Source organism: Rutilus rutilus, assembly GCF_951802725.1.
Source record: "Rutilus rutilus genome assembly, chromosome: 11".
NCBI lineage: Eukaryota > Metazoa > Chordata > Actinopteri > Cypriniformes > Leuciscidae > Rutilus > Rutilus rutilus.
This window is the reverse complement of record NC_140216.1, coordinates 17,220,972-17,246,143: the sequence shown is the minus strand read 5'-3', so window position 1 is coordinate 17,246,143 and position 25,172 is coordinate 17,220,972. Positions and strand designations below refer to the sequence as shown.

General features: G+C 39.8%; 1 protein-coding gene across 1 annotated transcript in view; it reads right to left on the bottom strand.

The window, feature by feature from the left end:
• Positions 1–23,482, bottom strand: part of oprd1a (opioid receptor, delta 1a) — a gene marked incomplete at its 5' end in the record, with an annotated part of 43,058 nt that extends 19,576 nt beyond the window's left edge. Inside the window, one exon of the mRNA XM_084423636.1 lies at positions 23,244–23,482. Within this exon, the coding sequence (XP_084279762.1) occupies positions 23,244–23,482 (239 nt within the window). The remainder of the gene's footprint in view (positions 1–23,243) is intronic.
• Positions 23,483–25,172: the final 1,690 nt, after the last annotated feature.

The following is a 25,172-nucleotide window of genomic DNA, read 5'->3' as shown; positions in this document are numbered from 1 at the left end:
AATGAATAATTGTAAACACAGTTATAATACATTATAATACGTGTGTTACGCGTTTAGAAAGTATAATGCATAAAACACATGACAAACAACCACTTTCAAATGCAACAAGGAATCTGCAAACATTATAATGCATGTAAACTTTTGGTTACAATTATTTATGAAAAGATATAATGAATTATAACGTACATTATGTATACCTTTATAATACATTAAACATAAAGGTTTTAAGTAAAGTATTACCGCATGTTGTAATTGGCATGTTATTTTAAGTAAATGTTTGTGTATATTTTGTAGTGATAATGGCAGCAGTAATTCATTTTCATGAAATTATGGTGAAGTGTTATAACTGGGCATGTAATCTGCTTTTGTTGTACAGTACAACAACATTGTACAGTTAAGTATTTCAGGTAGTCTGCTACTGTACATCTTTTACTTGGCATTCTGTACAACCTGCAAGATGGAGAACTGCACATGCAATTTGTGTTCACCACTTCTTTATTGGGCATGTCTGAGCAGATAACTCATTTGCATAATTCAATTTGTGAATCAGCTGGTAAATAAACGCTAACATCTCAGGTTATGTAACCCTCGTTCCCTGAAGGAGGGAACGGAGACGTAGTCGACATGTCGACTGATTGGGATCACGCTTAGGGAGCCTGTCATCTTCGAGTATTGTTAAAACGAGCCAATGTACATTGGCGTGCGTGAATTGCATCACCAGTTGTTTTTCACTGAGGAGACGAACGGAGCCCAGAGTCAGCGGTGGTTCAGCAATAGTGGTGACGGGTGTATCGGCTCGATACATAGGCTATTTCCTAGCGAATGTGCTGGTGTCGCCCAGCCTGCAGCTCTAAAAAAATCTGTCAGCGAGGCACTCTGTGTCAACGCCCAGGAAGGAGCTACACTCACTCTTTGGAGGAGCTCACCTCCCAGGTGGGCACGGTGCACCTTGGGTATAACACACCAAGGTGATGGCAAGCACTATGCAGTGGGCCAACCTCTGCATGGAAACAGCCTTCCCTTCTGCTGGTTTCCGTAACAGACAAGAGCTGGAAGAGGTCCTGAGGCTTTGCATTCTGTCCTGTATAACCGCAAGGCGGAAGGATCAGAGAAAAGCCAGGGCTGGGTCTGCCTCCTCCGGGGCAGCGCTTGCAGGCTCACCACCTGGTCCCGTCTTAAGGGAGAGGTAGGAACCTTGGGCACATATCCAGACCGGGGTCTCAGATATTGTGAGAGTTGGATGGCCCGAATTCCAGGCACGAATCGTTGACCAAAAATGTGTGCAGCTCCCCTACTCGATAGAGGCACGCAAACAGGATTTTTAACTCAGTTTCTTGCAGTGACTCAAGGGGAGATCTCTAGCACCAAAGATAAGTCCCGAGAAGGTATAGAGGGGGCGCAAGGCGGATTCAATCTCCTTGCTCCCCTCAGGAACCCGACGATCAAGTCGTGCTTCCCTAAGTATTAAATACACTGCATCATGATGTGCGTAATATAAAGGCAACATACATTTTAAGGGTGGAGGGAGACTCGCTCCGACCCATCTTGCAGGAAAGAAGCACAGAAGTGATCGAACACCTTTGGGGGTCTTCCGTGGGAAGAACACCGACAACAAACAGGTTCCACTTCAGGTCGTAAGCAAGCCTCATCTTTTTAGAGGGAGCTCTTGCAGAATTGATTGTATCTACAGTCATTTTGAGGTAGATAACTGAACCTCAGCAACGAGACATGGAGTTTCCAGAGGTCTGGTGCGGGTGCCAACGGTGCCCCGTCCTTGAGATGTCTCAGAAGAATGGGTCAGGAAGGACTGTCGAGAGGAGCATAGGTTCAGGGGAACAAGGTCCAGTTGGGCCATTGCGGGGCAACTAAGAGACCTGCTCCTTCTTCTTCCTGACTCAGCACAATGTTGTGCAAGAAGGCTCACTGGGGAAACGCATTTTGCATAGGCCCCAGGGTCAGCTGTATGCCAGTGTCTCCGTGTTTCAGGGAGTAAACTACTGGCAAGGGGACGAGTTCGGAGAGGCAACAGATGTAACTGTGCGGCCCCGAAGTGATCCCAAAACAGCTGGACAGCCTGGGGATGGAGTCTCCACCTTCCTCGGCTACAGACTGTTGTGAGGCCTCGCGGGCGGCACGATTGAGCAGGCTGGATTACTTAAAGTGGACGAAGCGGCCTCAGAAGCTTCTGACTCCATAGGAGGAGGTGGCGGGCGATTTGTGACATGCGAGGGAAGCGTATGAGCAACGGTCGCTGTACTGAGCAGTGCAGGCTTGCTGAGCAGCGGCATCAAGCAAGGGAACTGCTAATAACTCGAGGCAATGGATGCCAAAGCAGTGGGAGGTTCGCCCAGACCCCTGTTACTGCATGCCGTTATACGTGGCCCCTCGGCTGGTGTTTAGCAGACACTTGTTCTAGGAGCATTTTGGCCCGGAGAAGCAAAAGGCCTGAACATGGCTGAGAGTTTGGTGGAAGCCGGTTATATGCGGCTTTGTCTACCATATGCCCCAGGAGCCTCTGAAAGTTTCAGTGGGACCCTTTCTCACTTCTATGTAGCACCGACCGGACACGTTCCTGGTGAGGAACGTGTAGACCAAGTCCACCTCCAAACCGGAAAAGAGATCCTCAGTCCGCGGAGGAGTTTACTCCTCTCCAGTTGACCTGAAGACACAACTGGCTATGTAGCACTCAAAGGGAGGGACTTGTACTGAGACTTCGACCCCTCAATGAAAGGGCACAGGCATGGCCTGCGTTGTGGAAGGGTAGAGATCTGAAGTACGCGTCCTTCAGGTCAAACACTGCAGACCAATCTTGGGGACGGAGCTTTGGAAATGCGTTTCTGTGTTTGTAACATGAACGGAAGCTTGAAAAAGGGCCCGAATCAAGAGACACAGATCCAAGATGGCCGTAACTCACCTTTACTTGAGTACAATGAAGTACGGGCAACTTTTTTCAGAAGCCAGTCTTCATATCGGCTGGAGGGACGGCTCAATCGCATCCTTCGCCAGTAGGAATGCGATGACCGCGCACACGACAGACGCACATTCAGAAACACCGAAGTGTAACGAACAGCAGTGGACATGGGCGGGCGCCAGGCGAACTGAATCGTCTGAGTCTGCTGGCACAGAGGAACCGGCTGGAATGGTCTGGAGCAGCATCTAGTGTTTCAACAGACCAACGCAGGGGGACCAAGGGTACCACAGACGTACTCAGAGTGAGGCAACAAGGTAGAGAACAGTGACCCAGCTCGGAAGGCCCGAAGGCGACCCGAAGCAGGGTCTGAGTGTGTAGTGCAGCTCTTACCTGTCTCTACATGGCAGCAGAGAGTGCGTGAGAAAGCGTGACCGGGTCCTCGAACCGCACCCAACTGCTGGCTGACGATACAAGAGGTTGCTGAGGGGTGCATGGCTTTACAGGGTCGCACACCACCAGACTGGCCCTCTTGGGACCCAGGAACAGAGGAAACTGCTCTTTCTTTGAAGTGTGGGTACCGCTGGCTCCGCTGTTTTGGGAGGCTGCTGCGGAGGCCCAGCAGGAGCGGAGGCAGGGGAACACCCTCGGCAGGATGTGTCGGATGGCCTCCGTCTAGGGAGATAACGCAGCCGAGTCATCATTTCCAGAGGTCAGCTAACCTTCCGATGCTGCAGTCGACATCCTGTCCTCTGGAGATGCCCCAAATTAAACGGCTGCACGGTCCATTACAAAGGGACCAGCACGCTCAACGGGGGGCTCAACCAGCTGCGATGTGATAGAGGAGTGAGGGGCCCACAGCATACCTGTCAACACTCCCGTTTTTCCCGGGTTTCTCCAGTTTTTTAGCCATATCTCCCAGACCCCTCCCGGTTTGTTATTTCTCCCAGTAAACTCCCATAATTTGCATGGCCCAAACTCCTTTATGAATAATCAGACCAATATGTTTGCCTAATGTTGACCAGTTGCCAGATTGTATTAAATGCATTATATTCACACAATCCACACACCATTTACAATTTCAACCCGTTTGTCACTTCAACCTGGCAACCTGTATAACCCAGTCGCGTAAAGTTTAACCCGAAAGCGAGCCGATAGACATGATGGCAGGTGAAGGCGGTGTCCCCGCAAAGAAACTGAAGTACAGTTGTAAATTTCAACAATGTTGGACGCAACAATTTACGTGCATCTTACCCAGTCATATCGACAACCTCCACACTTTTTGTAAGGTGTGTCGAATTGATTTTAATGTAAGCCATGGCGGGAAAAATGACATTAGTCAGCACATTAAAACACAGCAGCACCATCGCGCAGAAGAGGCAAGTAAGGGCACACAGGCGATCTCATCCTTCATCACGAAAGGACAGACAGAGGCAGAAAACGTGATGCAAGCCGAACTGAAGATGGCCATGTTGGTAGCAATTCAATTCAATTCATTCATAGCACAGAAAAATGTTCCATTTGCTTTTTGTGATGACTTCACTGTGAGGCAGGCATGTTCCCTGATTCTGCCATCGCCAGGAATTATTTCTCTGGAAAGACCAAAACAACTCAACTCATCAAGGGTAAGTTTATCTGATTAGTAGGCGAATGCTAGATTTACAATGTGGTTGTGGTAACGTAATGCTAGATTTACAATGTTGCAACGTTAGCCTTCTGACAGGACATATGTTGATATACAGGGCAACGTTTTGGGCAATGTTGCTGTGCAACACTTTACCATTGAGATTGGACAACATAATTTCTATCCCTTATTACAAGTTATTATGTCCCAAACTGGACATTTGACCTCATCACATGCTTAAAAAAAACTAAAACCAATTTTTATGTAATATTATTATTTAGGTGCCATTGCTCCAGAGCTTGATGATGAGGTCACAATCATCTGCCGGTCTCAGCCATTTGGACTACAGTGTGATGAGTGAAACAACATGAAAAAAGAAAAAGAACTTGTCATACTTGCAAGAGTGTATGATGAGAATAATCTTGAGGTTGTCACCAAATTTATTGACATGCCAGGCTGCAATGTGGGCACAGCAGATAGTCTCTATGAGAAGCTGGCAACCTCACTGAGGTGAGTGTATTTACATAATGAGTACTGAGGACTTAAGGCTCAGTTGAATGTGTCAGTATGTATGTTTACAACAAATTATTTTGTCTAATTATCACAGTAATAGAGGAATCCCATGGGATAACCTGTTGGCCTTCAACTCTGACAACTGCAGCGTAATGAAAGGAAAGCACCGTTCAGTCATCACAAAACTAACAGCTAGTCAACCTTATGTCCAGGATGTGGGTTGCATATGCCACCTTGCCCAACTTGCCACAGGCTGTGGCATCAAGGCTATCAAGGCCCCAGTCAAGGATTTACTTGTTGGTGTATATGGCCACTTTGACAAAAGGTAAGTAAGAGGAAAGGTTTGACTGTCCTGTCTTGGTCATTTTAGTTAGAGTATGATGGATAAGTTTATCTTTTATTACATGTTCTGAACAAATTCTACATTTCCCTTAATTCCTTTATCTCTATTTATTGTCATTGTTTGTGTTTCCTTGTACAGTGCAAAAAGATGTGAGCTGTATAAGGAGTTTGTTGAGTTTACAGACACAGACACACTGAAGCTGCTCAGATACTGCAGTACACGATGGCTCAGCCTCCACACCTGCATTGAAAGAGTGCTGAATCAATGGGCTGCTCTGCAGGCTTACTTCAACAGTCATGAGGATGAGAGGAGTGTTAAAATCAGGAACCTGGCGGGCTACCTTCATAATCCGGAGATAAAATTCTATTTTCTCTTTCTGAGTGCCGCTCTTAAGCCATTGGTTGCATTCAACACTGCCTTCCAGGTAGGTAGGATGAAAGGTGGAGACATTACAAAAAGTGTAAATGTCTATTATGTTTTTATTTACATTTAATTTTTACCCATGTTTTAGGCAGAGGGAGTGATGATCCATAAGCTACACAGTGAGATGACAAGACTGGTCAAGAGATACTTGGGCTACATTGTTCCAGCTAGGTTGATTGTGGATACTCCTGTATCCTACAGACAAGAGCACCAGCTGACAAATGAGGATCTCTTCATTGGAGCTGAGGCCAGAGCATTCCTCGAAAATGAATAATTCTCCTCCATGTCAGTGACAAGGATATATCAGTAAGTTGTAGCTTGTGTAATAATCATACCTAGATGCTTCATTTATCTACCTTCATAGTTCCTGGTTATTATATTATGTGATTATGTGGCAATTGTGCTCTTAGGACAGCGAGAGTTTTCTATGTGGAAGTCATTGGGAAGATGCTGAAGGCCTTTCCCTTCCAATCTCAGCTGCTTAAAGGCCTGGAGGTACTGGACCCAGCATCTCGCCTGGATATTTCTCCTGAAACAGGTAAAAAGTATTGTAGGAATACTCATTCAGTACTTTCACGTGACCTAACTGAATATTTGTTGGAAATTTGTTCATACTACATAGTGGCAAGGCTAGGTCGCATGTTTCCCCAACTAAAGTTTGAGGATCCAGATAAATTGAGAAGGGAGTTCACAGACTACCAGGTCACAGACAGCAAAAAGTTGCCCCAGGAGCAGAGAGTTGACAGATTCTGGGGCCTTATAGGGGGGACTGAGATCTGGTTCAGTGAGCTGGCTAGACTGATGAAAGCATTGCTCTGCATTCCCCATAGCAATGCCTCCTCAGAGAGGAGTTTCAGCATGGTGAAAAAGATAGTTACAGAAAATCTCATGTGCATGAATAACAGCACTCTTTGCTCTCTCCTATCCTGAAAAATAAACCACACCGGTTGGGTTTCAAAATACACTCCGTCCAAGAGGGCACTGAGAGCAGCTAAATCTGCCACATACAATTACAACACTTAAAAAAAAAAAACGTACAAAACATACGGTAACACTTTATAATAATGTTCAGTTGTAAGTAATTTATAAGTGGTTAGTTAATGATGAACTAATCATTTACAAAACATTCCTAAATGATTAGCAAGTGATATACTAACATTTTATGCATGTTTTGTAAATTGTGTTACAAGTCATTTACAATTGATTAGTTAATGATTAGCTAATCATTTACAAAACATGACTATGCATTCATAAATGATTAATTAGTGATATGTTCATTATTTTATGTATGTTTTGTAGATTCAGTTGAGTCATTTACAATTGATTAGTTATTGATTAACTAATAATTTACAAATCATGACTATGTGTTTCATAAATGTTTAATAAATTATGTTACAATTTTTTTTGCACTCGCGCTGTAAAACCATCAGCACTGGGAGAGTCTTCCTAGAAGAACACCGACACACTTGCTCGTTGTAAACAACAGCACTCTTCAGAGACATCGACACCGATCGGCTCCGAAGAGAAAGACAACTGGTACGTGCATCCACTTCCGTATTTATACCCGCGCTGCGGGGCGGAGCATGTGATGCAATTCACGCACCCCAATGTACATTGGCTCGTTTTAACAATACTCAAAGATGACAGGCTCCCTAAGCGTGATCCCAATCAGTCGACACGTCGACTACGTCAAACGTGAGCGACTGAAAGGGAACCATGGTTTCCTGAGAGAGGAACGAGACGATGTGTCGATGACGACATTTTGGTGAATGCAAGCGTCTGAAGCACGTGCAACTAATCCAATCTTGATTGATGTTATGTCAATCCATGACGTGTGATGGCGTACAAGGAAGCTATAAAGGTAAGCCGGCAACATAGCAAAAGTAGCTTGTGATAGGATGATGCAAGCCGCTCTCAGGGATGCCGGAAGTATGGCAAAGGGACACAATGGGCCCTATTTTAACGATCTGAAACGCAAGTGTCAAAGCGCAAAGCGCAAGTAACTTTGTGGGCGGGTCTTGGCGCTGTTGCTATTTTCCCGGCAGGATAAATGACTCTTGCGCCTGGCGCAAATCTAAAAGGGGTTGGTCTGAAGTAGCTTCATTATTCATAGGTGTGGTTTGGGCGTAACGTGAAATAAACCAATCAGAGCGACATCTCACATTCCCTTTAAGAGCAGGCGCGCTTGTTCTAAAGCGGATTCCTATTATAACGGCGGATTTGCCAGGCGCACGACAGGAGCGGTTCAAGGCCGAGGAGACCGACGTTCTCGTCAGGGACGTTGGGGATGGAGAAACACACCCAAATTAACTTCGGTTAAACAGGCGTATGATAATTTGGGTAAATGTGTAAGCTAGATGTATGCTTTTATAATAAAATGTCTATCTATCTATCTATCTATCTATCTATCTATCTATCTATCGTAATAATGTATGATTTGCAAAAATAACTGCTGCGTCTGTGTGTAGATGAGAGAATCAAAGTGTATGCGCGTTGTGCACACGCTACATTGATTACGGCCAAGCATGCGCCCTTAAAATAGCATATGAATAACATGCGCAACGCGCCACTGACTTTAAACTGTTTTTTTTTTCGGTCAGTGGCGCAATTGTTTTCTAAACCTGTAAAATAGCATGAGGGAACGTTTGCGCCGGAACACGCCTCCTCTTTGCGCTGAACCGCCCTGGGGAGCGCAAGTGTATTTCTTAGTTAACCGACGTGCTTCTGTGGAGGGAAAAGTCCGCTTTGCGCGGGTGCAAAATAGGAATGATACATGCGTCAGTGTACAAAGTCAATTGCGCTGGGTGCAAGATAGGGCCCAATGTCTCATTCCCCTCTCAGGGAACCATGGTTACTTGCGCAAGATTTGGAAAGAATGGCAAACCCCGATGTGGAGACGATGATTTTTGCCTGCAGGGAGCGTACATCTGTCTTTCCTCGAACGCTTCCCCCTTCTCAGCCAACCAGTTTATATTAAACACGGCACGAGTAAAAATCTCCACAGGCTCCTCATACTGCGGGGAAAAGGCTGGCGAGTCAATCAAGTCACCTGCATCGATGCTTGGGGTGTTCACCAGATCCCGAAAACGAGCACTGGAGTTAGGGGTTGAGAGCTGAGAAAAGGCCGAAGCCATCTCAAACTCTCTCCTAGCTCCATTTGTGAACCCCACGAGTAAAGCCACCAGGCTGCCCATATATAATAGATATATATCGTGGCCATAATCTACACGCTGCCTTGGCAACACGAGATTGCCATCAAAAAACGTTATTCCCTCGAGAAGAGAGTCAACCGGAGCGGAGCTAAAACTCCTAATAGTGCACGCTCTTCTCTCTTCTCACACTAGTTGCACATGTGCTTCAGACGCTTGCACGCCAAAGGCATTCGGCAAAGTGCCGTCATCGATGCAGCGTGAGTTACCTCGAAAGGAGTTTTTCCTTGCAAAATTAATTTTCTGTGAATTTCCCATTCTTTTTAATTGATTTCTTGTATCGATTGCTAATGACTATACTCAAGAGCTCAAATAAATTGGCTTACAATTTTACATCAGTGCTTTATTACTTCCAAGTTTTTAGATTAGCATCCTTTGGCGAACAATTCAGCTTGAATTTTAGCCCCAACCAGGCAGTGTCAGATGAAAATGACTACTGATGTCTGTCTTCATGCTACATTTTTGAAGATGAATAATATACTTTTTTTTTTTTTTTTCAGAATTAGCTTACGTGAAGTTTGTTCGGCTTGACTCTCCTGTGAACATATCCGTCAGTATACAGTTAATTACTGCACAAACACAGACTCATGTCTTATTATCACAGAGGACCAGCACAAATCCTGAGAGCATAGGACATTTGTGTTTATCGGATGGATTGAGAAAAGTATGTATTTATTTGTATTTGTGCATTGCTCATAACACATTTTTTCAAGGGTTTAGAGGTAGAACTGCATCATAGCAAGTAGGTCCCCAGTTCAAGTCCTGACTGAACCAGGATGCCTTTTAGATGGATCATACTATTTTTCTGTTCTGACAGTCTAGAGGACTAAACTGTGGATCATTAAATCACTTATTTGATTTACAATGCATTCAATGAGCACATCTTTCAAATTAGAAAATAAGTAATGTCAATTGCTTTGCAAAACTCTTCCATGCATGGCCTATGTACAGTGGGGAGAACAAGTATTTGATACACTGCCGATTTTGCAGGTTTTCCCACTTACAAAGCATGTAGAAGTCTGTAATTTTTATCATTTTTATCTTCAACTGTGAGTGACGGAATCTAAAACAAAAATCCAGAAAATCACATTGTATGATTTTTAAGTAATTAATTTGCATTTTATTGCATGACATAAGTATTTGATACATCAGAAAAGCAGAACTTAATATCTGGTACAGAAACCTTTGTTTGCAATTACAGAGATCATACGTTTCCTGTAGTTCCTGACCAGGTTTGCACACACTGCAGCAGGGATTTTGGCCCACTCCTCCATACAGACCTTCTCCAGATCCTTCAGGTTTCGGGGCTGTCGCTGGGCAATACGGACTTTCAGCTCCCTCCAAATATTTTCTTTTGGGTTCAGGTCTGGAGACTGTCTAGGTCACTCCAGGACCTTGAGATGCTTCTTACGGAGCCACTCCTTAGTTGCCCTGGCTGTGTGTTTCAGGTCGTTGTCATGCTGGAAGACCCAGCCACGACCCATCTTCAATGCTCTTACTGAGGGAAGGAGGTTGTTGGCCAAGATCTCGTGATACATGGCCCCATCCATCCTCCCCTCAATACGGTGCAGTCGTCCTGTCCCCTTTGCAGAAAAGCATCCCCAAAGAATGAAGTTTCCACCTCCATGCTTCACGGTTGGGATGGTGTTCTTGGGGTTGTACTCATCCTTCTTCTTCCTCCAAACACGGTGAGTGGAGTTTAGACCAAAAAGCTCTATTTTTGTCTCATCAGACCACATGACCTTCTCCCATTCCTCCTCTGGATCATCCAGATGGTCATTGGCAAACTTCAGACGGGCCTGGACATGCGCTGCCTTGAGCAGGGGGACCTTGCGTGCGCTGCAGGATTTTAATCCATGTTGGCGTATGTGTTACTAATGGTTTTCTTTGAGACTGTGGTCCCAGCTCTCTTCAGGTCATTGACCAGGTCCTGCTGTGTAGTTCTGGGCTGATCCCTCACCTTCCTCATGATCATTGATGCCCCACGAGGTAAAATCTTGCATGGTGCCCCAGACCGAGGGAGATTGACCGTCATCTTGAACTTCTTCCATTTTCTAATAATTGCGCCAACAGTTGTTGCCTTCTCACCAAGCTGCTTGCCTATTGTCCTGTAGCCCATCCCAGTCTTGTAAAGGTCTTTTTTATCCCTGATGTCCTTACACAGCTCTCTGGTCTTGGCCATTGAGGAGAGGTTGGAGTCTGTTTGTTTGATTGAGTGTGTGGACAGGTGTATTTTATTCAGGTAACGAGTTCAAACTGGTGCAGTTAATACAGGTAATGAGTGAAGAACAGGAGGGCTTCTTAAAGAAAAACTAACAGGTCTGTGAGAGCCGGAATTCTTACTGGTTGGTAGGTGATCAAATACTTATGTCATGGAATAAAATGCAACGTAATTATTTAAAAATCATACAATGTGATTTTCTGGATTTTTCTTTTAGAATCTGTCTCTCACAGTTGAAGTGTACCTATGATAAAAATTACAGACCTCTACATGCTTTGTAAGTAGGAAAACCTGCAAAATCGGCAGTGTATCAAATACTTGTTCTCCCCACTGTATGTTTGCGTTATGTTTAAAAAACAACAGTACATTAATCTAAATATTACAGTGATGTACATTATTTGTACAAAAAAAAGTAAAAATAATAATCTACTCAAAAGAGTTCGTCTTTATAATGTAAAAGTACACATGTGTAACGATCACCAGTGAGAGTGCCCCGTGATTACCACCAGAGGGCACTCAACCCCGGACAATTACCCCACATCCACAGACTCCATTCCACATTATCCTTTGCTCAGACTAATCATCCATTATCACATTCACCTGTGTCTCATCATCTTGTTTACTCACCCTATAAGCCTGGTTCTTTCTGTCATTCCCTGTGAAGTCTTGTTTAGTGTTTCTATTGTAATTCCGAGCATTCTCTCTGTTGGTTCCGTGTTCTTGGTTTTGATCTTTGCCTGTTTCTTGGATTCCCCTTTTTGCCTGTGTCCCCTGCAGGCCCGGACTGGCCATCGGGAGCACCGGGAGAATTCCCGGTGGCCGGCTGACTAATTTGGCCTGCTGCCAGCCAGCGTTTTATTTTAATTTTTTATTATTATAATTTTTGTATATTACTACCTTTACCAGTGTCCAGTGATCATTTTCGAATTCGTCATTCAATAAAATTATTATAATAAAATAAAATCATGAATCTGTTAGTCTTGACTGGCAAGGCTACGATTCCACTTTAAGCCTCAGCCAAACGGTTAAACAGAAAATGCGAGCAGCACCCGATGATGGAGAGAAAACAGCCAGGTGGAGCAGAGAGGGAAAGGACAACGAAAAAGAAAGCACTCCAAGAACAAGCAGCAAAATGTTGCAAAATGAATGACCTGTTCAGGGCTTCAAGTGCAGGTCAGTTTCATCTGTAAATACTGTACTTTTTTCTTCGTTAACTTAGTATTGAAATGCTAGCAAATGTAAGCGATATAGCGCCCCTATTACTATCGTCACTCAAAATACTGTATGCTAAAGGAGATTAATATTATTTAGTGTAAAGTTAGATTAGTAATTTAGCAGACAAATATTAACATTTATGTGGTACTGGGAGCAGGGAGACAGGAGTGATAGTGCAGACATCAACAAAAAATAATGCAATATCATTTTATTAGACAATTTAGAAAATTATGTCTGCCCATTTGTGAGGTTTAAAACGGTTTTCCTTTTTTTTTTTTTTTTTAATCAAATGAAGGTGGAGACAGTCAACCTAGCACTAGCTGTGGTGCAATGATCACACATTCAGCCAGGGAGTGAGATGACATGTAGAAGCAAAATAAGATTATTAATTTTTTAACATATTGTATGAAATATAGCCTAGTGTTGCTAAATGTTGGATATTTCATTAATTTTAAGATGAAAACAACAACATTTTGTCATAAATATAATACTTTGATTTTTGACTTAAATAAATGTAGATTCTGGGCAAACAAATTACAATAAGGTGGTTGTTTTACACCAAGGTGGAGACAGTTCTGTTTGTAACATGAGGCCAGAACAAGTGACAGGTGAAGAAGAGACAGGTACAAGAAAAATACGCACACTTTATACATGCATACATACACACACACACACACACACACACACATATAACACTAGTACTCCACTTTAATTAGTGTATGAGGCTGATGATACTGGTGGAAGTGAGAGACATAGAGATATTAAGGTAAATGAAGAGAAGGAAAAGGGAAGTGAGAATACTGTTCAAGAGAAAGCCTTTAATTATTTTACACGACCCCAGCCTAAGGATTTAGACAAATAAATGTAATTTAGGAAAAAATAGGGTTGTCCATGTTTTTAAATTTTATTTGGGTCCATGGGATGGCCTGGATGGGTGTGGGATTTCCCGGCCTGATATTGTGTCCCAGTCCGGCCCTGGTCCCCTGCCTGTTTGTTTGTTTGTTTGTTTGGAATGCTTACTTTGTGTTTATGATCTCTTGCCTGTTATCTGGATTACATCTTTGGATTAACTGTTCAAAATTATCTGCATTTGGATCCTCAACCTTCGTGTCTCAGAGCAGTACGTGACAACATGGCTGACTGGGATGAATCAAAGATGCCAAGAGATTTTCCTTCAGGTGTATCACCAGAGGGGACAAATAACAAGATGTAAATGAGCAACACACTCAACATCAGGAAACATCATTCCAATGACTTTTGTTCTGCACCGCAAAAAACACTTTTGTAACAAATGTCTGGCTTTGGATGATTTCATCGCTTTGCCAGATGTTAAAGCACAAAATGTTACAAAGAATGGAAATTCTGCCATCAATTAATTATCACTTGCAGTAATTATTTAATGTTTCATTTGTTTGCCCATGGACAATAAAGGAGTTTCCTGAATATCAGAGCATCGAAAGTACAAATCATTTTTGCACTATATTCCAGGTCTTCAGAAGCTATATTCAATAATTATGCACTGATAATCATCACCATCACACTCAAATTTCACCATTTTGCACATTCAGAAATTGTCACAAGCAGCATTATTAAACCGGATGATCTTTTTTAATGAGACAAGATTTGCTTTCATGGAGGGAATCAAGGGAAGGATCAGAGGGGATGATTAACAAAATAAATTGTACTCTTCCTCAACCACAGTTATGTCTTTGCTTTGAACAACCAGCACCTTGGTCATTCGATGATTTTTGTCCTTTTTGAGAATAAATTATTGTGACAGTTATTAGCATTTACTGTATATTTGAGTTTATATATAAACAGTACAATTACAGTTAGGTGCATGTTAAGTTAATGATCATTCAGTACACTTTGTTATTTGTTCATTCTGAGTTCATCTGTTCCAACCAATTTATTTTCTGCTTATGAAATGAATCCAATTAATTCTGGTATGTGCACAGTAAAATTGAACAGGAAGATAAATCAGTTATAAGCATCATTGCAGTACAGTACAAAACAGTAGTGAAGCATTTTAAGCCTTGATAAGGCAAGCTGTTTGAATAGCCTGGAAATTATTCAAAATGATTCAAATAACAGGATCATTAATTTGCGCAAATAAATTCCCAATAGTGTTTTTTTTGTTTTTGTTTTGTGTGTGCAAATTTGTTCATTAGATTCTCATTATATTACAGGCAAACTGATATTATGTAATTGGGAGTACATTTTGGAAGTACTAAAAAACACTGCACACTGGTGTATCACTACAAGAGGCACTACACTGACAGCATCTGCTGGTATTTGTCAAAGTCAAACTTTTTTAAACTTCATTATGTGTTTAGTGCTTTTGTTTTTTTGAAATCCGAAGTATAACTCATGCACCCCTTTCATTACACAGTACGCTCATTATGACTCACATGAAAAACATTTTATGGTTAATGACACATCACCATAAGCTGATCTCTTTAAATCTGTTGTATGATTGTGCTGCATTATAGACCACTAACAAATATATAACATATTCATTTATGTTGGTTTAAATTTTATCTGTTTAATAGTATGGTGAGCAACAGAGAACAATGCTTCAAATACACTGCTGGTGTGGATGATTTTGACGTCATGAGCAGGATGTTATGTTTGGACAGTCTGTCTGGACTGGAACTCATACAAACTGCACTAAAGAGGGAAACATGCTGCGAAAGTGCTTCTGTGAGTCAGACCAAAGCACGCACATGCACAAATATGTGAAATGAAGACATTATGTCTCTCAACTGCATGTAAACACATGATGTATCTACAGTCTTTATCTTTGCCTTTCAATTCATAGGATTATTTCTACAAAATATCTAACCAACAAAAATGACATATCTTAAATTATATACTTTCTTCTTACAGCGGTACAATATTTTGGCTCTCACAAAGATATATTACTCAAAAAATATGTGATTTTCTCACCTCAGTCCAGGTTGTTACAAATTGTCATTTTTTCTAAATGATTGATTGATTGATTGATTGATTGATTGACTGATTGATTTTTTGAGGAACAAATTCTTAAGAATGTACTTGCTCCTTTTTATAGCCAGGCACAACACATCATTCTATATTTGAAGTGAGTTTGTGTGCTCTGTTGGAGGTAAGATTGTAAAGAGAATTGTGTACATTCTTCAAAAACGTCCACTGAATAAAATAGCGGCATACAGGTTTGGACAACATGAAAAATGTGTCTCTACTACATGCACAACTCCAAAAACTTACCTACATTCAATTCACTGCTGTTTTCAGATTAAATTCACTTTATGATTACAGGAGTAGATTATCAATTAATGAAGACTTATTTTCAAGCTGACCTCAAAACACCTTTACTACAGTGCATGACTTGCAAAGCAACACATTTTGATGTCTGAATCACATAACCAGCTCCATATGACTTTTCTGATATATTAAACTTGCTTGAAAGCTCACCTGGTACAGAATTGCACTTGCAGTGTGGTGTTTTTGCATAAATCTCGCCACAGGCATGTTTTTCAATGAGCCTGGGTTGGGTTTGGAACAACATCAGGGAGACTGAATAATAACAGCATTTTCATTCCTATTCCTTTAAAAAAAAAATCACCCATTATGTTTCTAGCAAAATTCTAATAATAATTTAAATGTTTCTCCTTGTCTTAGAAAATGGTATTAAAAAAACAAAAAAAAAAACAGAGCATAAATATGTTGTGGATGTAGATATACAGTAGTTAATGGCCACCACTATATAGGAGAACAACAACACAAGGCAATTTCAGACATATATAACATGAACACCAATTACAGTCAAGACTCTTTCCATCACAAAGCCACCCATTCCACCGTATATTACAACCTATAACCTGTGTAGTGATGATGTACTTTTACCAGACAGACTCACATGCTGGACAGAATGATGTTGATGTTTTTTTTTTTTTTTTTTTTTTTATAAACAGACTTTCTTCAGCTCAATAATCAGATGCAGTGCTCCTCATTTGCAGAGCTCTCAGTGACAGGTGATGAAAAGACCGTCAGACAGACCACTGACAAGTGCCTTGAGCTTCAACTCAACTGTGTGATCCAACATCATTATCAGCCTTATAGCACTGACGCCCACCATCTTCTGATGACAGACTGTATTAGGGTATAACCTGGTTGTACTCCAATATTTTTTCCCTTCATTACAAAATGAGCACATTTTGTTCTCTTCCTACCCCCACAATCTATCATTTCCTGTGTTCAGCTTTCCTCAAAAAATAATGCCTAGAAGATTGAATTTTTACAGCTGCAATTTCAGCACATTTCGTCCACTCAGTTGCTAGTGGCCACTACTGCTCAATGATTTATTTATTTCTTCTTTATCTTTCTTTTTTTTTTTTTTTTTACAGTGAGGTACTGCTTGTATGAGAGGAGAGGCTTCGAATATTGAGAACATTTTGAAGCAGGGTTGAGAATAATTTAAGGCTCTTGTAAACTGAAGTTGCTGCACCGCAGAAGGTGTTGAAATTGAATTAGAGGAAAAGAAATTTACAGAATTGGAATGAAAAAAGAATCCCCAAATCTAGTCCCACTAACAAGAAATATTACAAGAAATATATGTGTGTGTGTGTTATGGACTATTATTTTGATCTTCTGTTTTGTTTCCCTTAATTCCTGTTTCCCCGGTCTGTTTACTTTTGGTTTCCTTGATTACTGATTATATCTTTGTTTGTTCCTGTGGTTACGTATTATTTTCACCTGTCTGCCATTATATTTGCCTGGTATTTATACTCCCTGTTATGTTATGTTCAGTTCACTTGTTGGGTTCTCGTGTATGATTTAATGTGTGGTTTATAATCCTGTGTACTCCTAACATATGCATAAGAATACAATTACCCTGTCTCATTGTTCGACATATCGTCCCCTTGGAATTATAAGGTTCTATCTGACATTTTTGTCAAAATTTAGTTATTCACATATTCTTATTCTGTGACCCCTTTTTTACATTATGTGATGTTGTTTTTTTAAGTTGGGTATATTTTGGAACTTTTTATTTAGAAAATAAAAAGGTTATTTCTACACAGTCGAATGGAATGCAAAAACTTTAAAGCTCAATATCTCAAAACTGCTCCGAACGCAGATAGAACCTTATAATTCCAAGGGGACGATATTTAACTAATATATTATGTTTAATGCTCTATTTAGTTTATTTCCTAAAAAAGCCATTATGGGCAATGCTTTAACTGTTACATATCGTCACCTTCCTAAAATAATTGCCCAAGTCATATTTTCAGGTTTCTTAGAAAACACAAAAACCTGAACCAATAATTGAGGTTGAGTAGATTTTCGTTCTTCTTGATGCAGCTGCCATCTTGAAAAGCTTGTAAAATTGCCTACATCTCATTGTCTTTTGACTTGAGCAAAATAAAACTGCCTAACCCTCTGATGGTCTTCGGTCACTTCTGACCGAATAATTTTCTGTTTTGAATTTTTAAAAATCACAGCTTCATCGGAAGGTTATGATACTTGGTGACTTTTCTGGGATTAGGTATGTGAATACAAAAAAAAATTGAGGTCATGATCCGAGCATGCTAAGTGGCCATAAAAAAAATAGTCCCTTTCGTGGTCTTCGGTCAAAAATGACCGACCCATAGGAAATGAATGGGAAATTTACAAAAACGCAAAAATTCTCTGAACTTTTGACTGTACAATCTACAAATCGGCCACGATTCTAAAAAAAAGTACACCGCAGTAAAGGGGTGACACTCTACAACATCAAGAGTGCAAAAAATTCACACCCACCCACACACACACACATACAAACACACTTTTATACACATACACACCAATAAATTCAGACTACAAAAATCTGTTTTGAATTTTTAAAAATCACAGCTTCATCAGAATATTACGAAACTTGGTGACTTTTCTGGCATTAGGTATGTGAACATACAAAAAAATTGAGTTCATGATCCGAGCATGCTAAGTGGTCGTAAAAAAATTAGTCATGATTTTGGTCTTCGGTCAAAATTACCCCCATAGGAAATGAATGGGAAATTGACAAAAACACAAAAATTCTCAACAAATCAGCCACGATGCAGAAAAAAAGTGCTCAGCAATGAAGGGGTGAAGCTCTAAAACATCAAGAGTGAAAAACATAACATAATTAATAATTATAATTAATATATGTATATATAATTAATATAATAATTATTAAAATTATTAAAATAATAATTAATAAAGTGTTATAAACCTTGGCAAAAAGTATTATTTGAGAATTTCTAAAAAAATACATTCAATCCACATCTTAAAAGTAAGTAATTTGGTCTAAAAACAACTAGAATTCACAAACATCTCCATTTAGAGCTATACAGGCATCTAGTGGTAAACCCATGCAATAACATGTTTTATTTAATTTTATGTTTAATAAATTGATTAATTTTTTTAATTTTTTTTTTTTTTTCTGAAAGCCTAGTCTCTATTTTACCCGAAAATACTGCATAGAATTATTATTTTTTTTAAATAAAAAAAAAAAAATTATCATTATTTTCAATGGCAAAAAATGGACTATAAATATTGCATAAATATTAATAAGTTCAATCAAATTGTCTCAAAATTCTAAATTAAAAAGAATAAATATTATAGAACAAAAATAAATTGCATTGGTTTTTACTGGGATGGAGGAAGTTTCATTTTTAGGTGTCCGGTCATTTATGACCGGGAAGGCCCCCAGTGTGACTGCTAAACGAAGACAATCAGAGGGCTAAGTCACACTCTTGACATAGGCCATTATACTACAGGGGTAGAATTGCATGATCTGTTCAACTGAGGATGTGGGCGATTTTACCAGAGGTGGCCAGCATCATGAGGAGATGACATTTTTGTCAAATTATTATTTAGGAAGGTGACGATATGTATTTTATTTATAATACAATTAATATAGCATTTGTATGATGTGTTATAGTATTCACTAAGTAGCGCTGTGAGTGTTAGGTTGGCGAGCGTTGCATAGTTATATGTGTGTGCAGAAGCGACTGTCCAGAGTTAAATCTGAGGTCAAAGAGATAAGGATGAGACTGCTCTATACATATCACTCTACAGATTACTTATTTATGCTCAAAGTAGAAAAGATAAATGGTTTTGTGGCACTGTGGCACTTTTTACCCCAATATTTTTTGTTAAAGTAACACACATATATTTATTTTACCACCAAAACACTATTGTTTTGCGTTTAATTAACTTAACCTGTATAATTATCCACTATACTTAATTATCAATTGTTAAACTAATGTAAAGGGTTTAAATGGATGTGACGATTTCCAATGTATTGGATGAAGGTGCATGGTGTCAGAGCTAGAAGAATCAGCCAGGTAAGAAAATATAAAGTAACATTTCAGTTAGTATTTCGGAAAGTCTGTTCTGGGATGTTTTTAATATATTGCACTTAATTTTTATTTTATTTTGGCTGCTTGTTCAAATTGCTTAATTAAAATGAGCTTAAGCAACACAATTGCTATACATTTTGTCCAAACTTAATTTGATTGTGTTTAATCTGCTTAAAATGTAAAATTTAAGTTTACTTAATCCGTTTGTGTTTGGATTACATGAATGATTTGTGTTGCATTAACTGAAACTAGGCGGTGCTTGTTAGTTCCCAGCATGCTTTGCATATAGCTGAATTAAGAGAGAATAAATGTTGAAATTAAGACTTGATAGTGTGTAATGTGTTTAATGTTCAATTACATTTGAATTATTAGAACCATTTCAATTACAGTGGGTTACCATTGTGGAGAAGAGTGGAGCATTTGGTTAGGCTGTGGACTGATTCAAATAAGTTTAACACCCATAGCTGAAGGAGAATACATATTAGCATTTAAAATGTTAATGAATGCTATTATTAGCTAATAGCTAACAGATATTTTTATATAGCATGTTAAAGTTGTCACTTTTTGAGGATTAGCAAAAACACACCGTTCTGTGTCTGGCCCTTTAAATGCAAATGAGCTGCTGCTCCCGACACAGAGGGCGGAGTTTCAAGAGCTCATATGTGTTAGCAGCTCCGATTACCTCACGCAGACACACACTCTAATGTCAGAAACTGTTCTGCCTTTTATGTTTAAACCGAAGTCAGACAAAGATGGAGAGACTCAAGAAGAAGTGCAGGACGTCTCTGAATGGTTAGTTGATGAATTTATGTTGCTGATGTGGAGTTAACTATCTTCAATTAGTATATTCTATCATGATAATCTATAAATCGCTCGTATAGGAACTGTTGTGAGATGCACACAGAGTGACTTTCTATCGCACGTGAAAAGACGGATGCAACAGTTTGAGCTGACTCACAAATGTGCTCGACTACAACAACTCTTCCTCTTCTCAACATGGACTGCGTGTTCCCGGGGGCGTGGTTTATGTAAATTTTAGGGTTGGTGATGTCACTAACCCGTGAGGAATGTCATGTAGTCCCTACCAGCCGTTTGTTGTAATCCTTAAAGCATTTGTTTTTAAAGAAGCCGGCGAACGCACAGAGCCATGTCCACTGAGGTATGTATGATTCACAGAAGGCTAGCATATAAACGCGTATGTGTGCAGTGCCGTAAAGCAATTTGTTACATTGCGAGACCTGATATCACGCGATACTTCCTGGCCCGCCGGCCCAAAGTTGCAAGGGTGGTTTTTCCGCTCACAATCGCTAGGGGTAAGCGAGACGGCCACCATTCAACCCGAAAAAAGTCATATAACCATTCCAATGACTCCGAAGCTGTTCAGTTAGGGTAAATTGAGCTAAAAAAAACTGCTAGTTCCCCTTTAAAAAACAATTTCTTTAAAAGCAAATATCTCCCCTTGCTTTAAACTTTGAGCGTTGTAACTTTGCAGATGTTGTTTATGCTCAAACAGCAACATTACACACTAACTAAAGTTAGAAAAGTGAAATCATAATCAACCCTTTAAAGAATAATTTTTTGAGTGTATTAGAGCAGCTTTATAACTATTATGTGTAAAGTATGTTGCTGTGGATGAAAAGTGATGCAGAGAAGAGGAGATCAGTGAAATTGCCTCGATTCAAAATCGTTTAGATGTTTGTACTTTAACTTATATAGAGTATTTGTAGAATACTTATACTGCTAGATAAACTAATCAATAAATTGATTTCTATTTTTATAACAATTTCTGCCTCCCGAAGCATTTATTTATGATGTTGAGCTAGAACAGACCATTGAGAAGTCTTTTGTTTGACTGTATATTAAAGTACATATAATTTGGGTCTGTTAAAAGGTATATTCTACATTTTGTATTCAGTTTTGCACATTCATTTGTCTTGAAGTAAACAATGATTTGACTATACCACAAAACATGGTTTGTGGTATGGTTTTTCATAATTTTTCTTAATACCTTTAATCTTCATATCGATTGAGATGTAGGTTACAGGGTTAATCTTTGTAAACCACAAAAAAAAAATGTTGCTTATGTTTTCCCTGCACTCCTAATATATCTTTATCAGTGTGCAACTTATAATTTTCTAATTATCCAAACCTTGTGTTAAAGCTAAGCTCAACTTTACTCTTGAACAGAGTATAATTAGCACTCAATTAGTATGTTGATTAAAGCTGTCTGTGTAGAAGCACCTCAGTACCAGGGGAACAGAACAATTACTGTCATTTTGAAAAATGCACAGCTGGTGCAGTTCCTTTTTACACAATGTCATTTACCAGACAACCCAGCGACTTGGAAGACTCTCACTGTGGTTGTCAACTAAAAAAGCTGAAAAATTACAAAGATATTCTGCCTTGCACACACACAAAAAAACAAAACAAAAAAAACCTGTGCTTTTTGTAATAGAATGAAAACCAATTAAAAAATGGTTAATCATGGCCCACAGTAATGTTTGATAGATCTTTATTTTAAAAGGGTGCAGTAAGAAATTTGAGCACCACCTCTTCAACTCCCCTCACAGGGAGAATACATTTCCTCACAGAGTGATATTCATCACATCTAAATGCCATACTCTGGAATGAAATGGAACAGGGTGCACAATATGAGATGAGCCGTCTCTTGAGATATCCACGGTTGTGCCCCATAATGCTATTTCCATCAGATGATCCCAAAATGAGGTCATTTCCTGTCCTAGCTCTCCTTTACCGATGGGTTCATCAAACCCTGAGCATACACTGAGTGTATCCTCTCTCAAGACATGAAACCTCCTAAATTAGAAGACCATAGCATAATTACCCATAAGCAAAATTATGCATACAACCAGTTAACTACCAGTCAACATCAGTTCTACTCCTCTACATCCTCTCTACAATTTTTTTCATGAAAAAGCCAACGGAAAACACCTAAGATTGCTAATACCCTGTTCTAAGACATGAAACAAAATAAGTAAGTATTGCATGACCTGCATCCTGTGGTTTCACAGTATGTGATTTTGAAAATGGTTAGGAATTTGCTCTAATTATTCATTTTTATAATGTGCACTTGCTGCTTTACATAGGCTATCTGACTCACATATTAATTTTAATATGCTCATTCCAACACACAATGTAAAATAGAGACTGGGGCAAGTAGGCACAGTGGCTTCATCTCAGTAAATGTGTAAACTGCTTGTTTTCTCTAGTAGGGATTTTTTTTTTTTTTTTTTATGTCGCAAAGGCAGTGTGTATAGGCTATCTTCCATTTATTAAACAAACTATCAGGATTTAACGTTTAGATAGATAGATAGATAGATAGATAGATAGATAGATAGATAGATAGATAGATAGATAGATAGATAGATAGATAGATAGATAGATATGTTTTGCCTTGCTTACCTGACCACCCCGTACATCACTAGGATGTTTCCCAGGAGTCCCACCACGCAGATAACGGAATATAGAGCAGTGATGGAAATTGCGATGATGATTCCCGAGGGGGTCTTTACCGGGTTAGGTTCGGTGTAGTTCCTTCCGTCAGGAACGAATCCCATAACGTCGTCCGGAAAAGTAACATTAAACGGGTTAATGGAGTAAAGGTCGGACATGTCGCCACCGGGGATGACGGACGGCTCCATCGCTTCAGTGTCGCTACACGCTCACTGAGGGGATGGAGAGTTGAGCTTGGCGATTTGAACTTCTCGATCTCAGAGCGGGGGGGAAATGTAGAACTATAATATATGCTCGGTTTGTGCAAGAATCGCCACGCGATTAAAAAAAACTAAAGTCCATCAAGGGTGAGAAACAGTAGCCTAAGAAAGAAAGCTTCCCTCTGTTCAGCTTCCGTCTACAGGTGTGAGATGAGCTCTCTCTGAAGGGATCTGCTAGAAGGCTCAAACTTGTGCTTTTTTATGTGAGGGGAGTGAGTGAGTCGGGGGGAGAGCTTTGCTACGTCAACCTGCTATGCTGTATTCGGATTCCTGACATACTTGATTACTTATATAATAACCCCAGCAAGGCTGAATAAGCGGAGAACTAGAGGGTGAAACTGCTCATAATAAAACGATGCCAGAATGAGCCTGTTCTTCTGAGAATGTTCCCTGTTAGATTCTAAACAAGTTCCATTTGTTTTACAACTAATTTTATGTTTTGTTATGTTATGTCTCATGTTTATTTATTTACTTACTTTTTTATTTTTTATAATTTCATGACTTATTAATTGACAATGTAAGTATGATGTTGCATGCTCGTAATTGTATTACCATCAAATTACCTACTCACAAAATTGTCAGTATGATCTCCTAGGTTATAAGACAACCAAGAACATTCCAATTACAAACTATATTCAAAATACTTTGGTAATCCGTACTTAGCCATTGTAGCTACCATTTTGACCAGTTTATTTTGTTTCTCTTCATTGTGTAAAATTTAAAAAAGATTACTTGTGTGATATTGCCCTGTATATATACCGTATGATTTATAAGCGGTCATCCTCATGGGGACCAAAAAATGTTTCCTATAAAATCAAAATTTACTCGTATTACGATCCTCATTTGTGGGGATTGAGTTGTGATATGAGTTGTGAGCCCATATGAAATATCAGACACACACACACACACACACACACACACACTGGGTCATGTATTATGGGGACTTTCCACAGGCATAATTATTTTGTTACTGTACAAACTGTATTCTAATCCCTAACCCTAAACATATACCCCTAATTGTCAGGAGTCGGTTGTGTATAAACGCATGAAGACAAAGGAGAATCAATATAATGTCTTTAATGACAACACTCTCGAGATCAGACAGAATAGCTCGACTTACACAACGTAACATAAACAAGAACGGACAGAGAATGAGGGAGAACACAGGGTATGAATACATGGAGCAAACAATAGGAACTAAAGAGACGACAGGTTAACATAATGATTAATCATACAACTCAGGGAAACAATTTCACAGGGAAATACAATGAAACAGAACATAACTCAGTAATATTTTTAAATTGTAATCAGTAAAGAATGGGAAATGTGAAGATGTTATTTTAATTTTTAATTTAATGTGTTATTGACATTATTTCATCATCCTGAAAAAAAAATCCACCTGTCATTCAACCACCACAATTCATGGTTTGCTGAAGCACTGTGGCTCTGTCGCAGATGAGAGATAATCCTACTGATGGTGTTCTGCACCTTTGCCAGGCTTTATTGCCAGTTTCAGGAAGACATACACCTCTTGAGTGGGCCACCATCTGGAGTCCACAGAGAACCAATCCAGAATGCAATCTCTAGAGGAAAAGAGAGAATGTAGGTAAAAAAATAA